We start from the raw sequence: 15,303 nt of genomic DNA, 5'->3' as shown, positions 1-15,303 counted from the left end.
CGACACCCTGATGTGATTTCCTACGCTGGAGATAAACATCTGCAGTGAAGTATTGCCTTGCCCTTGGTGTGGCGGTGTGGAACGTGCAGCTCTTTCCTGCTTTCTCTATAAAGATCTCAAAGGGATAGGGCTTATTTTTGCTGAAAAAGTAAAGTCTGAAATAACCTAAAACCAGTGGATTCCAAATGCTGATTCATGGATGGGTTATGTCAGAGCTGATTTCCTGGCTTTGAGAACAAAAGCTCCCCAAGGGCAGTGATGTGTCCTGTCTTATCTCTGTGCCCTTGGCAAAGTGCCCGGCACATAGTAGGTGCTCAATAAAATGTCTGACTAGTGACTGGAGGCCCCTGAGAGGGCATGGGTGGGTTAAACTGGGGCAGTTTTAAAAGAGCCAGAGGGTTAAATACACACAGTAAGAAAAGAAGACAGGAGACTTTTAAAAGGAATAGGCACCTACTATACAATGTGAAAGCCACAGATGTAGTTTGATGTACAGGTCTGTTGGTGCTCCCAGAAAGGGAACAAAAAGCCTTTTCCTCTGGACTAGCTGCCCAGTTGGTCCAAACTATGAACCTATGGGCTAAGCTTCTATGACCCTTTGTTACTGTGAACACAAAAGTATGATCCTTTCCTGCTAACTGTTGAAAATCATCTCCTTGCTGATCTTTATCATCAAACTATTTTGAAGTCCACACCTGTTCTTCAAAGCCCAGCAAAGTAACTGTTTCCACCCTCAAGACAATCAGTGTGGTCAGTAGGTCATGGGTCTCACTGTCCAGGTATAGGTCAAGCATTCCAAGTGCCTTTGCTCATGTTTATAACAAGGACAACTTCCGTCATTCACACTCACACCCAACGTCAGTACAAAACACGAAAACACGAGTTCTACTGGGTTCCCCACATATGCATAAAGAAAAGCCTATGCAAGAGAGAGAGCATCAGTGCAAAGGATTCCTAGTGGGGCTCGGGGGGGCCCAGAACTGCTTCCTGGTTCCTTACTTTGGAGCCACACATGTCAAACAGGGCCTGGGGAAGGAAAGGACAAGAAGCAACCGCAGGCATCCCGGAGAGAGGGATGTACCTGGACTACCTCCTCTCTTCCTCTCTCTCATGCAGACACACATATCTGTGCACCAGTTTATCCATTATAATGAAAACACTCAAACACTAGCTTAATTAAAAACCGTGTTCTTCAGCTGTAATATCTGATTCCCTTTTTTTTTTTTTTTTTTTTTTTTTGCGGTACATGGGCCTCTCACTGTTGTGGCCTCTCCCGTTGCGGAGCACAGGCTCCAGACGCGCAGGCTCAGTAGCCATGGCTTACGGGCCCAGCCGCTCTGCGGCATGTGGGATCTTCCCGGACCAGGGCACGAACCCGTGTCCCCTGCATCGGCAGGCAGACTCTCAACCACTGCACCACCAGGGAAGCCCTCTGATTCCCTTTTTACCATTTAAGGATTTCAAGACTGGAAATTTGCAAGTATTCATACACTGTTGGGATAAATGTTCATTGTCCTTTGACTGTTTGGGGACCAGAAAATAGAAACTTCTTAGAAGAATGAAGGGGAAGGGGAAGAAACCTTCTAGTTCAACACAAATAGCTCCAGCTGGCCTGTGTCAAGCACCAGCAGTCATAACTGTCCCAAGAGCTGCCACCTGTCAGAACTAAATGGTCCAGTTCACCCCACCAGCATCACCTTTGTTGCTCCATTTGGGGTTTACGTGTGTGTACGTGTAGGTAGGGGATGGTCCTGTATTAGAATCATAAACCACACGATCTTCCCCCTTCACATAACAGAGAACGAAACCGAGCCCCAAAGTGGTGGAATGAACAGAGGCTAGAGAGACGCGTCTAACCTGCAGGGATCGGATCCACCCTAGAGGCTCACTGTGAGGTGTCGTGGAGGTAGAGCCCTTTGTCAATTCTCCTGAGCACTGATGGAGAACGTCAGGAGACAGTCATTTCCTTCATCATTATCATCCGTCTCCCTCCAACTCCACCTCCCCTTCCTCCACCCCAGACACTGCAGTGAGTGTAGGTTCCATGACAGCCTGGCTTTTCTCTGATGTTTGCAAGCATGTGGTTGGCACTTAAATATTCATCAAACAAATGTGTTTTATATGAAGAATGCTTAGAACAGCGTCTGTGGCATGGCAGGCACTCGAACAGCAGTAGCTGCCACTGCAGTGGTGGTGGTGGGTGGAGGACACCCACACGGACCCACAGGCCTTCCACACAGGCTCCCAGGCCAGGGTCCTCCTCCCACCAAACCAAGCACTCCTCCCTCAACCCAGAATAAACCGCTCAGTACTTCTCCCTCTTACTCTCCCCCTGTCTCTGTATTAAACCCAAAAGAAAATAGTAAGCTATTTTGCACGATGCCTTGTACCCAAGTTGGTCTAACGCTCAAATAGAAGGTCCCAGCAGCATGTTCCAAGCCTTTCAGCATGACCAATGAACACTTAACAGGTATGCTTCTGCTCGAAGCAGCAATGGAAACAGAGCTTGAGTTCTGCCCACTCTAACCTCCACCACGCTGTGTGCATTCTTCACAGAGCAATGTATCCTTGAGCAGAAGTCAGAGACGGGATCTCTTGAAAAGACGGCTGGATTCTTTTTCCCGTTAATCATGTGTTAGACACGTGGTTAAAAATTATGTCATATCTCCTCACCTCACATTCAAATGAAAAATGGAACTTCTTCAAAAGCAGTGCTGAACCAAATTAGCAGGACTCAAGATTTATGACTGAAATTTCAAAATAAGTTACCCAGTCTGTGGGTAACAAAATAAGTGCCTCCCCCTGTGTCTGAGAGGCAAACTCATACAGTCAGAGGGAGGGGCACCCTGCCCAGGGGCGCAGAGGGTTCTCGACCAGTTTCCTGTTGATCACCACAGCGAAGGTCCCCAGGAAAGGAAGTCTCTGATGATAGCAAAATGACAAAGCAAGGCCCTCCCGTGGGCTTCCATGAGTGCTTACTGCCTTTCTCTCTTCCTGCCTGGCCCCATCCACTAGGAAGGGAAACTGACTTGAAGATGCAGACAAAACAGTTGTCCCTGGGACTTCCCTGGTGGTCCGGTGGTAAATAATCCACCTTCCAATGCAGGGGACTCAGGTTAGATCCCTGGGCAGGGAACTAAGATCCCACATGTCGCAGGGCAACTAAGCCCGCGTGCCACAACTACTGAGCTTGTGCGCCTCAACTAGAGAGACCGCGTGCCACAAACTACAGAGCCCACATGCTCTGGAACCCGTGCACTACAGCTACAGAGCCCACATGCTCTGGAGCCTGCGTGCCATAACTAGAGAGAGAAAAAAACCCTGTACACCACCATTAGAGAGCAGCCCGCGTGCCGCAACAAAAGATCCCTCATGCCTCAACGAAGATCCCGCAAGCCACAACCAAGACCCCATGCAGCCAAAAATAAATAAATAAATAATAAATCTTAAAAAAAATAGAGTCTGCCCCTGCAGTATGCGCAGATAGGTGTGACACTGAGCCATGCCCTAGAGACTAACTCCAATCCACCATTTCATTCTAGCCCCTCAACCAAAGGGGCAATTGCTGGGGTCAAATGGGGCCCGTTTAATTTTCATTAATTCATGCATATTTATTAGTCTCTGTGAAACACCTAGATCCCTCAGCTTTTATTGCTGCTCCCTAACTGGCCCACTCTTGGCCTAACAGCAAATTGTCCATCCATGCTCAGAAATGAACACTTCTAGTTAACCCACGTGTGGGATGTGTGATGTTTATAAAGCAACCAGAGGAATTTGTTCTCAGACAACTTCATCTGCTGTAGGTGGTAGTAATTTTTGAGGTCTTTTAGCTCATCTGTTGATTTTCTTTGCTGATTCTTTAAACTTAACAGTTTTCATCATCCAAAAGAATTCCTTTCTACTAAAAAAGTCTATAACATGCCCATTCTCCACCCTATCCCCCCCCAAAATGAGTCTAAAGCCACCTTGAGGAGTCAAATTTATGGCTTATTTATAAACTTGTGTGGAAATGGACGTACTCGGCTGGCCCTCAGTCACCTCTGGGGCGTCTGTCTACCTGCTGGTCCAGCTGAGAGGGGACTGGAGAGCGAGAGCAGCTTCTAACCTTGCCAGGTGGAAACACACCTGCTAGTCACGCTGCTCCCTGCAGAAGAGCATGACATATTTAGATGTCCAATTCCAGCACAGGGTTCAGGAACAATTTTACTAGCAGTAAAAGACGGTGATGTTATACGTATATGTTATAAAATCATGGCCGAGACCACACATGCCATAGAGAAACATGGGAATGAACCACACGTGATATTCTATGGCTGAGTTTTTCCATCAGTGTTGTTCCTTTCTGTTCTCAGCCACTAGTGATCAATAGCAGACAGATGAAAGCACTTTCCAGAAGCTTAATAAATTTTATAGGCAAAAATCGTGACATTGAAAAAGCAACCCCTTGGCTGTTTTGATTTTATATTTTTACAAATTGGGAAAAGATGGCCATTGTTTTGTCTTGGGGGAGAGAGTATAGCTGAGAGCCTCTGACTGGGTCTGCAGGTAGAGTCTTGGGGGTAGAGTGCCCTCGGGATCACTCCTCTACCTCCACAACATGCCCTCCATGAAATGTGCAGTCCGAGGAAGGAAACTATGAGCTCCCAACCCAATGAAGCCAAAGGAGAACCTCAAGGTCACAAGAAGGTTGTCCCCTCTAACATGGCTCCCTTGACAAGGGCCCATGGGTTACCTGAAATTTAGGACAGGAAAATGAAGAGTCCGCTAATTGTCCTAAAGCAACCCCCAGAGTTGGAGGATGGAGTACGAATCTTCCAAGGACAAATGAAAGGATTGGCCTCAGTCTCTCCACAAATACCCACCTTTGGCCTTAGGCCTCATTGACTGGCCCTGGGAAAGCCCGGCCTGGCTTCTGAGCCATTAAGAGCCTTCATTAGGATTCTCAGGGAATCCCATTGATCTGCTCTTGAGGCCATGACGGTCTTCATGCTCGTGCTTCAGATGGCAACAGGCTGTGGCAGAAAGAAACCCGCCCCTGTCTGGGATCCACTTTCCAGACTCACAGCCCCCGACCACACACTAGGGACCGCCTCTGTGATACACCTACACACAGGCCTGGAGTCCCCTCCAGCCTGCAATCTACCGAGCTGGGGACTGAGGTCTGCCTGCGTGTCTGTGGGGAAAGTGCAGGAGCCCAGCTCACGGTCCTGGATGGCTTTCATTAACTTATATTCAAACTTTCAAAGCAACTAGTAAGCTGCTTTCTTTCATCTTTGGATTCAGCCCTGGATGTGGGTCTCTGAGCAATGCTAAGTCAGAGACACAAGTGGGTTGCATCAAAGAGGACTACTGAGGCCTCTCATTCCTTTTTGACAGTTGTCCCTCGGCTGACTTGTTCATAAACATGTGTGTGCACATGCAGAGACACACACATACACAAAACCATACACCAACATGTTAACAACAATTCTCTCTGGTGAGATTAGAGGTGATTTTTTTACGGTCTCCTTTACATTGTTTTTTCCAAATTTTCTACAGAGTGTTACTGTTATGAAAAGAAAAAAATTAATGTTATCAAGTTTTTGTTCCTGTTAGAGTCTTTGTGGGGATGATAATATTAATAAAAATGTCCTACTGAGGAACAAAACCAAAATATTTTTAAAAGAACAAAACAAAAAAACCCATTTTAGCTTCAGTCTTCACAGTATTATAGGAGCCACAGCCTGCTTTACAGTAAACCAAATCCAAAGCTCATTCGTCATCAAGTGTGTACAGCAGGCCTGCCTGCTATGGGCCAGCCAGGTGCTGGGACACCAAGAAGAGACAGACATCCTGCCCTTGAGCAGGGCACACACTCATGGGAGACGGGCAGTGACAACCGCACAGCAGAGAATAGGGACGCGTGAGGGCTTTGAGAGCATGAGGGTGTGCTGCTGGCCGGGTAGGAGGCGGGGGTGACGGGTGGATAGGGGCTAGATGGCGAAGGGTCAGGTCCTAATCCTGTGGGCACCGGGAAGCCACTGGCGGGTTTTAGATGGAAAACGATGTGGCCATATTTGTGCTTCAGAAGAATCCTCCAACAGCAGAGGGGAGGGTGGGCATGCCAGGGAAGGGAGAACATTCAGGGAGGCAAGGGATGCCAGGTGAGAGATGGCGAGGCTGTGGGATGCAGGGAAGCGAGAACATTCAAGGAACATCTAGGGGTCAGAGCCAACAGAGCAGGTGTGAGGGGAAGAGAGGAAGGAGTCAGAGTGATCCCAACAGGATGGGAAAAGAGGGTAAGGAACTGGTTCTGTGTGTTCAGTCGCGGAGGCTGAAGACAGCATAAAGATGAGCTGGGTTAGCTTTATGGGTTAGCCCAGCAGTGCTTTTCTTTCAATGTTCCCTCCCTAACCTAATCTGTGTACACTTAACTATCCTAAAATATATGTTTCCTGCAGTGGGAAGTCCACACAAAGGGAATTCTGTTCATTTGTTTGTTTTTTTTTTTTTTTTTTTTTTTGCGGTACGCGGGCCTCTCACTGTTGTGGCCTCTCCCGTTGCGGAGCACAGGCTCTGGACGCGCAGGCTCAGCGGCCATGGCTCATGGGCCCAGCCTCTCCGCGGCATGTGGGGTCTTCCCGGACCGGGGCACGAACCCGTGTCCCCTGCATCGGCAGGCGGATTCTCAACCACTGTGCCACCAGGGAAGCCCCTGTTCATTCTTAATTCTGTTTTGAACACGTAAAAAGTGGAAGCCTTCTTACATTAGGCACTTCTACTTTGATGACATAGTGGGCAGGGACCACTCACCCCTTTTTGTGTCGACAGCAGAGACGGCCTGAATCAGAAGAGGTGCATTGGACTCTGAGTACTCCACAAAGACCAGCAGCAGCTTCATGGCTGTCTTCACCACCAGGCGGAACTGCAGAGAAAAGATACAACCATCGTGTAGCTGCAGACACGGCGGGGATGCCTGAAAGCTTCGTCCTAACAGCAGCTGGCATCCAGCCCCTCTTCTCAGCAATTACACAGATTCCTTCAATGGATGCCTCAGAAGGCAGGCGTTAGTATTGTCTCCATTGCACAGATCAGGAAACTGAGGCACAGAGTCCCCTGCCCAAGATGGCACAGCTAGAAATAGAACCAGAATTTGAACACAAGGCCTTTGGCCCCAGAGCTCACACCAATGGTCTCTCAACAAAAGAGGTAACAGCTGCTGGGTTGGTTACTTCATTTTATCCAGACTAGATCATTCTGAAGTAGAACAATCGATTCTCATTTTTCTGGTGAGGAAGCAGGCACAGCAGGTTAAATGACTTGTCCAGGGTCACAATAGGTCACCTGAACCAAGTCCTGGTCCTTAAAACTACAGAGAGGTCTGCCTGGGGCCTCACCCCACAGTCCTGGGCCCAGAGCACTGCACCCACGAGGAGCCACACGGAGCCCAGGGGCCCTCCTTCACGTGGGCAGAGGGTCACTTACCCAGAGAAATTCCCCAACCTCCCAACTGATGCTACCGCAGGTCCCTAACTCAGCTCAGCAGCTGGGGGACTGTGGCAGCCTGGGGGTTCCAGCTCAGCTCCCTGCCTGTTCCCATAGGCGCTGCAGCTGCTACCTCCACCCACAGTCTCCTTTCCTGCACCCCACTTCCTTCCAAGCACCTCCTTCTCAAGGAACTCACACACCAACTTCCTCCTGAAAATGGGTTCAAATCTTGCTTCTGAGAAACAGCAAACCTGCCTTGGGCCTGGTCCTCCCACCCGCAGCAGGTGGCTGGGCAGTGCCCCGCCCCCCACTGGCAGAAAGCACTTTCTAGGGGACAGGGGCTGATCTGCATCGTGTCTGAAGGGCCTGCAACTACACCTGGCACAGAATGGGCTCAGCCATGTTTGCTCGCTGAATGAATGGATCAGGTAAGGACCAGCCAATCAGCCCACGCCCCCTCGCCCCACCCCCGTGGCCATGGAGAATCGGCTCCAGGCTCTCTACTCACCCTGCAGAGGAGAAAGGCCCAGTGCCCCCGTAGGCATCAGCTCACATCGAATTATTAGGGGCATGTGTACGCGTTAGGGGAGAACTGGAGCCCTGCACACGCCGCAGGAAACAGCGTGAAACCACCACCCACCCACAGGCATTGCTCCAAATACATGCACCTCCCCCTACCCCTTGCCCCTTCTCCTGTCATACTTCCCTAGTAAACCAGCTGGCTTTTCCTTGATTCCACATCTCTCTCCAGCCAGTGCCATGGTTCCCAGCTCCAAGTTATAGGAAAACATTTCAAAAGAGTTGCCACCCTCCCTGGCGGCCCTTCCTCACTTCCCATGGACTCCTCAATCCAATCTGACAGGGCTTCTACCTCCACGGCGCAGATTAAATCACTCTTGTCAAGGTTGCCGATGACCTCCGTGTTGGTCGGTGGTTACTCTTCTGTGCTCATTTTGGCTCAACCCTCAGCAGCACGTGATACAATCAACTGCTCCCTCCAGAAACAATTTCCTCTCGCCATGGCCGACCGCAGTCTCCTACCTGGGTGGCTACTCTTTTGCTGGCTCCTTCTGAAGAGCTCAACCTCCAGGTGTGGGAAGGCCTCAGAGCTCACTACTCCCCCTGGTCCGTTGCCGTGCACTCTCTCTAGGTGAGTTGATCCAGGCTCTTAGTTTTAAGTCCCATCTATGACTCAGGGCTCTCCAGGCCTGGCCCCTGACATCGCCACTCGAATGCTTACAGGCCCTCAAATTCAATATGGCCCAAAGAGAACTCTTGATTTGCACTCATGCTCATTCCATCCCACCGACCACTGCCAGCACGTTCCTTCCACAGTCCCCACCTCAGGACAAGGCCCCGCCATCCACTGAGTGCAAGCGGGAGTCACCCTGCCCTTCTCCCACCCAATCCTACAATGAGGCCATCGTCCAGGGCTGTCAGCGGCTGTCCATGCCCTGACTCCATCTCCCTGTCCACCATGAGAGACTCCTAAGTACTTCTGGGCTTGTCACCATGAAGTCCATTCTCCACATTGCAGCCAGAGTGACCCAGGCACTCTCAACCCTCTATTCGCTCTGCGTCACATTCAGGGTGGAATCCACCCCTGTGGGCTTTATGTCTCTGCCAAGCCCTCTGACCTCTTCTCCTGTCACTCTCCCTCTGCCCAGGGAGCTTCCATCAGCCACCTTTCTTTAGTCATGTGACCATACGCTTTTCACATACTGAAGCTTGTGCATGACTCAGTCTTCTCATTGGCTATTCCCTAACCAGTCACCCCAGGACTGGCCTTTCCTTATCCTCCAGGTCTGAGAAATTTCCCCTCATGGGAAGTGGCTTCCTGACTACTTCATCTAAAGGAGCCCCCTGGTCACTCACATCACCCTGTTCTATTTTCTTCACATCCTTTATCATGACCTGAAATCGCTACATACAAGTTTGTTCACCTGATATCCCTCTGTTGACCCCGACTAGAGCAGAAGCTACCTGGTGGTGGAGATGCTATTTTATTTGACACACAGGAAACAGCATCTGCCCCAAGGAACTACTGGGTCGGTATTGCACACGAAGGGCAGGCCGGCATGCCCTTTACACCGAGGTTTGCTCTGCACACCCAACCACTAATGTATGTGTAGCCAGCCTCGTATCCCCCACTCCACGCCCCGACAACATCATGGAGGACAACCAGCGTATTGGGCTTCTGTCCTCACAGCGACATCCTTATCGCAGTGGGACCTGAGTTCTTGTGAGGGCTTTGAACTCTTTAGAACGTCTTCAACTTCATAACCTGAGTCCCACATTCTCTGCTCTCCCTGAGAACAGACTAAATTCCAGAGTATTTTTCTCAGCAACTACAAGGTTGGGGGCAGGAGGGGAAGGCATGGCATGATGAACTGTGCTATCTTTGTAGGCTGAGAGCTGAAAAAAATTCCTTCAAGTAAATAAAACAACCCAGCAAGCCCAGGCTTGGCGCCCTCCTCAGTGGGTACACTATTATTATGTGGTTTAAGCCTCCTCAGTGCCTTCATGGGAAAGAACCTGGCTGCTGCCCAGCCCACTCCCCCATCAGCTGGTCTCAGCAGGACCCCCTTCTGGGCAACTCTGTGGTCACGGGGCCTTGGCCGGCATGGTCCCAGGGACCCACTCTCCCATATGAGGCTCTCTAAGTAAGAATCCACTGACTGTTTTCTCAGGGAGCCTTCTTTCTCTATGAGTCTCAACATGTCTATTCATGTCATCGTCTCCTTTGCAATAAAGGCTCTGTTTAGAGACCGTTTGGCACTGTTATTTTATTTTTTAAAAATCCCTAAACTCTTCTGATTCATGATTTTAGGTTTCTACAAATTGGGCCTCTACTGAGTCTAAGTGGACATTTATTTATGTTTGGAAGACTTACTATGTGAAGTTAATCACAAACATATTAGATAGTTAAACTACTTTAGAAAAAGAGCATTAGCACGTTAATTTTATGGAAATGAAAGGTACCAATTGCAAGCATGTCCCAACTAACCATCAAAACACATCCAGGGCCTCCCTGGTGGCGCAAGTGGTTGAGAGTCCGCCTGCCGATGCAGGGGATACGGGTTCGTGCCCCGGTCTGGGAGGATCCCATATGCCGCGGAGCGGCTGGGCCCGTGAGCCATGGCCGCTGAGCCTGCGCGTCCGGAGCCTGCGCGTCCGGAGCCTGTGCTCCGCAACGGGGGAGGCCACAACAGTGAGAGGCCCGCATACCGCAAAAAAAAAAAAAAAAAAAAAAAAAAACACATCCAGCAGGACTCCTCCTGATAAATACCTCACTAACATTACTGCACAGACTTGAAAGTAATGAAAGTACCTGACTTCAAAAGATTTCTACATCAAACCCTTATTTTTCCAGAAATCACTTAATTTGATGCCCTCCAGAACCTGGAAAGCTATCAAAACCCTCCAAAATAGCCACAATGGAAGCCACACAGCCATTCCTCCAAGTCCAAACACGCCACTCATCTCAAAGCTCTTAAAAATCCACACCTGGTGCCACAGCACTTATCCTAAGACACATTCTAACAGGAGTGGCCACTGAGCTTTCTGACCTGCTGAGAAGAGGCAAACCAGAGGCCAGTGATGGGTAAGGAGAGGCAGGCCCACTGTGGTGGCAGGAGCAAGGACCGCAAGTGAGGGGGCGGGAACAAGCGGCTCGGGTGCCAGCACACACCCCGCTGCGTGGCTCAGACACTGAAGGCTTCTCAAAGGGCAGTGACACTCCAAGGACATTTTCATCTCCGCCTGGTGCTCCTTCATGTTCTAATGAGGGGTTTTATTGCAGTGACTCACAGGCTCAAACACCGGCCTATCCATCTAGCACTGAGGGAAAATCAGTAAGAATAGATTCTCATTCTTGTGGAGCATCAATGGCTTGGGAAGACAAAGCAACTGGTCACAAAACAGTTAAACACGGCAACATGGAGTCAGCCTCAGAAGCAGTGGCTCTAAGACCAACCACATGCTGGGGTAGTAGATTCCCCACATCCAGAGGTTCTGAGTGGCCCTTGCTAAGGCTATTGCAGAAGGAATTCAGAACCCGGATGGGGGTGAACTGGCTGAGCCCATTTAAAGTCCCTCCGCATCCCAAGAGGTTCTGCTTCTTCTTTCAATGTCTTGAGTGCCTTCCAGATGCCCAGCACCCAGCGAGGTTCCCTGAGGGAGTCAGGAAGCTGTAGCCCTGCCTTTAAGGAGATGGTCATCCTGCTGTGGAGAGAGGACTCAGAACACCTCCATACCACACAACTGAGAGCGTTACCATGTTAGGGGCCCTCGGAGCCAGGCTGCTGAGAACAGAGAGCGCTTCCCAGAGCAGGGCCCTTGCAGTGGGGAGAAGAGAGAGTTGGACAGGCTCAGGGCTAATCCAGCCGCCTTTCAGGGCTTCCATGGTGCCGAAGAGCCGTGTGACAACCTGTGGGTTCCTGCTAACACAAATAAGCCCTCTTTTTTTAGGGCTGGAGGAAACACACTGTGGGTCGAGGTTCAGCCTTTGGGCTACACATTACCTATTTTTTTTTAAGAGAACGCTATTTATTTATGTATTTATTTTTGGTCGTGTTGGGTCTTCGTTTCTATCCGAGGGCTTTCTCTAATTGTGGAGAGTGGGGGCCACTCTTCATCGCGGTGCGCGGGCCTCTCACTGTCACGGCCTCTCTTGTTGCGGAGCACAAGCTCCAGACGCGCAGGCTCAGTAGTTGTGGCTCACGGGCCTAGTTGCTCCACGACATGTGGGATCTTCCCAGACCAGGGCTCGAACCCGTGTCCCCTGCATTAGCAGGCAGATTCTCAACCACTGCACCATCAGGGAAGCCCTACCTACTTTTTATATACAGTTGACCCTTGAATAACCCTTTGAATTGCACAGGTCCACTTACATGCAGATTTTTTTCAAAAGTAAGTACTACAGTATTACATGATCCACGGCTGGTTGAATCCACAGGTGCAGAACAATGGATACAGAACAGAGGATACAGAGGAACCACAAATTCGGAGAGCTGACTGTAATTCATACATGGAGTTTTGACTCCTGGGAGGGTCTGTGTCCCTAACCTCTGTGTAATTTAAAGGTCAACTATAATTACATTCTAGGAAAAACTAGCACTGTAGTCTGTTTTAGCGCTGTCCATTAAAATAAATTATGCTTTATATTGCTTTAAAACATGCAACTAAATCACAGTATATAACAGGAATATGAGACAACCCCTTTGCACAAGGACAGGCACATGCAGCCCGCACTGAACTGTGCTTCTCACAAGTATGAGCCTTACTCTTGGCTGCAACTGTCATTCTCACTCTCCGCTCCTACACAGTGTAAAATAGGGGCCATGAGGCTTCAGAGGAACAAGGATGCCTGATGACCCAGGGATGCAGCGCTTGTCAGGTCAAGCCTCAGTCAGGGACTGAGCTTCCATGAACAACTGCATGAACAACTCGGGACTCCAGCGTCACCTCCGTGTCAGGGAGGCAGGGACTGAGAGTAGGAAGATGGTGTCCACACAGTGCTTGGCTGGTTTTTGGTTTTGTTTTTTTTTAATTTTCTGGGTCAACCCACAGGGAGGGCGTGGAGTCAGCCTGTACAGAACCCGGGTGTCTAGGTTTGGGATAAAATGTAACCACCAGACGTATGGAAAAGGAATAAAAGGCAGCTTCTCAATAATTCTGCACTTAAAAGCAAACCAGAACTCCCTTCATGTTTTATTGTACTTAGAGAAAACCAACAACTACACTTAGCAGGTCAAATATGCTGCTTATTAGGTAGAAATAAAAGTATTCCCCGAAATCTCCAAATTCCTACTCCTCTTCTAAAATTCAGCAACCATAAAAAGAAAACAATTTCCAAACCTCAGGATTTAAATTACAAAGGGGGTTAGAAAGACATGCTTCATTCTATTTGTTTCATTTTCCACTAAAAAAGAATAAATATGTTATAGAAGGGGATGCTGGTTATTAAAACTGAATTAGAAATTGTAAGGTTAACTGGATCCACAAAGCTTTGTCACATTGTTTACAAGCTTACCAGAACTAAGAATATACTAAGTATTTTAACAACAACAAAAAATTCAAGTGACTTAAGATACTTATCTTTAAGAACTTCTCTTAAACATATACTTAAGCTCAGAATTCCTAAGTGAAAAGCTCAGAATGGGCCCGGAAGCTTTTGTAACTGGTTATCAAACAGATACCTTGGTCTCCAAATCTTTCCCCTTCTGTGATGTTGTCTGCAAAATGAGGTGGATCTTATCAGAAATAAAGTATGGGCCCAAATATGTTCCCTGAGTCCAGAATTCTGAGCTGTGGCTTTCAGGTTTCTGTGAGGGAGGGGTGAACACACTAAGGTTGGCACATCTGCCAGGACAGGAAGTCACCTGCCTCAAACCCTAATGGCTGACCTGTTTATGACCCAGTGCAATTTGCAGAAAGGGAACCAACTTGGTGATTAATGGAGTAGCCAAGTGTGAGGCTGGTAACCCCTTAAGTTTTTACTAGTCAGTGGTAGGAAATCTTACAGAATGTAAAATACAGAAGACTGTTCAAAACTAATTCAAATAAATGTCAAAAGAGTAAATAATGCTACAAATGAACATGTTCTATTGAGATAAAATTCTGGGGTTTAGCTGGAGGTTTCTTAAAGAATAATGACTAAAAGTGGACAAGACCAGAAAACATCCACTGTGCTAACTTTCCCTTAGGATACTCAATGTAACTATGAAGAGTTAGTTGATAACAGGTAACATAAATCCACTGTTGTTAACTAAGCTCTACCAAAAACCCTGCACTGAAATACTGCCTGAAGAAACACCTTGATAGTATCTGCACAATGAAGGGGGGAATCAACCAGGGTGGGGACTTTTCCCATGAGTGATATCTCCATCTTCAGATGCAAAATCTCCTGGTCTAGGAGGCTATGTGACTTGTCACGCAGCTAATTTCTGGAGGAAGTCAAAGAAAAACCAGGCCTATCTGATTCTTTCTACTATACTATAGGGAACCCCATCTTTCCCTCTGGTGCAAAAACATAAGCCTTGGGGGAATGTGACACATATCCTTCTCAAGGAATAATCAAAGTTAAAGAACTTTCTTATATAAATAGCCAGCTCTGGAAACATGACAGTGGACAACAAGCAAACCTCAGGAATGGTGAATGTGCTATTGGCAAGAATTTGGCAGTCAGCTCACATCTCCTTGGATGGGTGGAGAAGGGTGGGCAGGTGAGTACTGGCAGGTGGAGAGAGGATGCGGGGATGCGGGTTAGCGGTGCTGGCAAAGGCAAACCTGAGCTTGTAGGGCTATTCCCAGGGCGGCTCCAGGAAGCCTATGCTTCTTCCAGTCCTCTTGTCCACCCAACTCCCTAAGAACATCTCTTCCTAAGGAATGGCACATTGGCTACTACTGTGGGGTTTTTACATCACCCCAGATGTCTTCCATATCAGAACCACCCATTCTTACTCTCTCCAGCAGCTAGAACACAGTTTCTAGTCCTTGGCCACATTTCCTAAAAGGGCAGAAGGGTCAAAATCCCACCCCTGCTCCTGTTTCTCCCATTTACATTCACAGGGGAACTTGTCTGTGTAAAATAGGAAGCTGCCGTTCTGGTTTATCGATAAGCCTCTGGAGAGTTGTGGTTCCTTCCACATATCAGCTCCCTGAAGTAGATCACCTCAGAGTGGATTGAAGAAACTGCTGTTCCAGCTTTGTGGCTGGAGACTCATCCTAGACCATGGGGTCCCATCAACCTGCTGGCTCGTTTAAGGTCTGGCTTGAACCTCTGGCCTCTCTCTCTTCCCAAACAATGACTAGTAAAACTTCCCTTTTTTTTTC

The 15,303-nt window shown here is 48.6% G+C and overlaps 1 protein-coding gene across 8 annotated transcripts in view; it reads right to left on the bottom strand.

Moving 5' to 3' along the window:
• Positions 1-15,303, bottom strand: part of FHOD3 (formin homology 2 domain containing 3) — a 503,602-nt gene that overhangs the window by 201,205 nt on the left and 287,094 nt on the right. For all 8 annotated transcript variants that reach the window (XM_060118615.1, XM_060118618.1, XM_060118622.1 and 5 more), the window contains exon 7: positions 6,793-6,904. In XM_060118615.1, coding sequence (XP_059974598.1) covers positions 6,793-6,904 — 112 coding nt within the window. The remainder of the gene's footprint in view (positions 1-6,792; positions 6,905-15,303) is intronic.

The sequence above is a fragment of the Mesoplodon densirostris genome, chromosome 15, assembly GCF_025265405.1.
Source record: "Mesoplodon densirostris isolate mMesDen1 chromosome 15, mMesDen1 primary haplotype, whole genome shotgun sequence".
In the NCBI taxonomy this organism is placed as follows: Eukaryota; Metazoa; Chordata; class Mammalia; order Artiodactyla; family Ziphiidae; genus Mesoplodon; species Mesoplodon densirostris.
The sequence above is the reverse complement of the archived record's forward strand: the minus strand, read 5'-3'. Positions and strand labels throughout refer to the sequence as shown.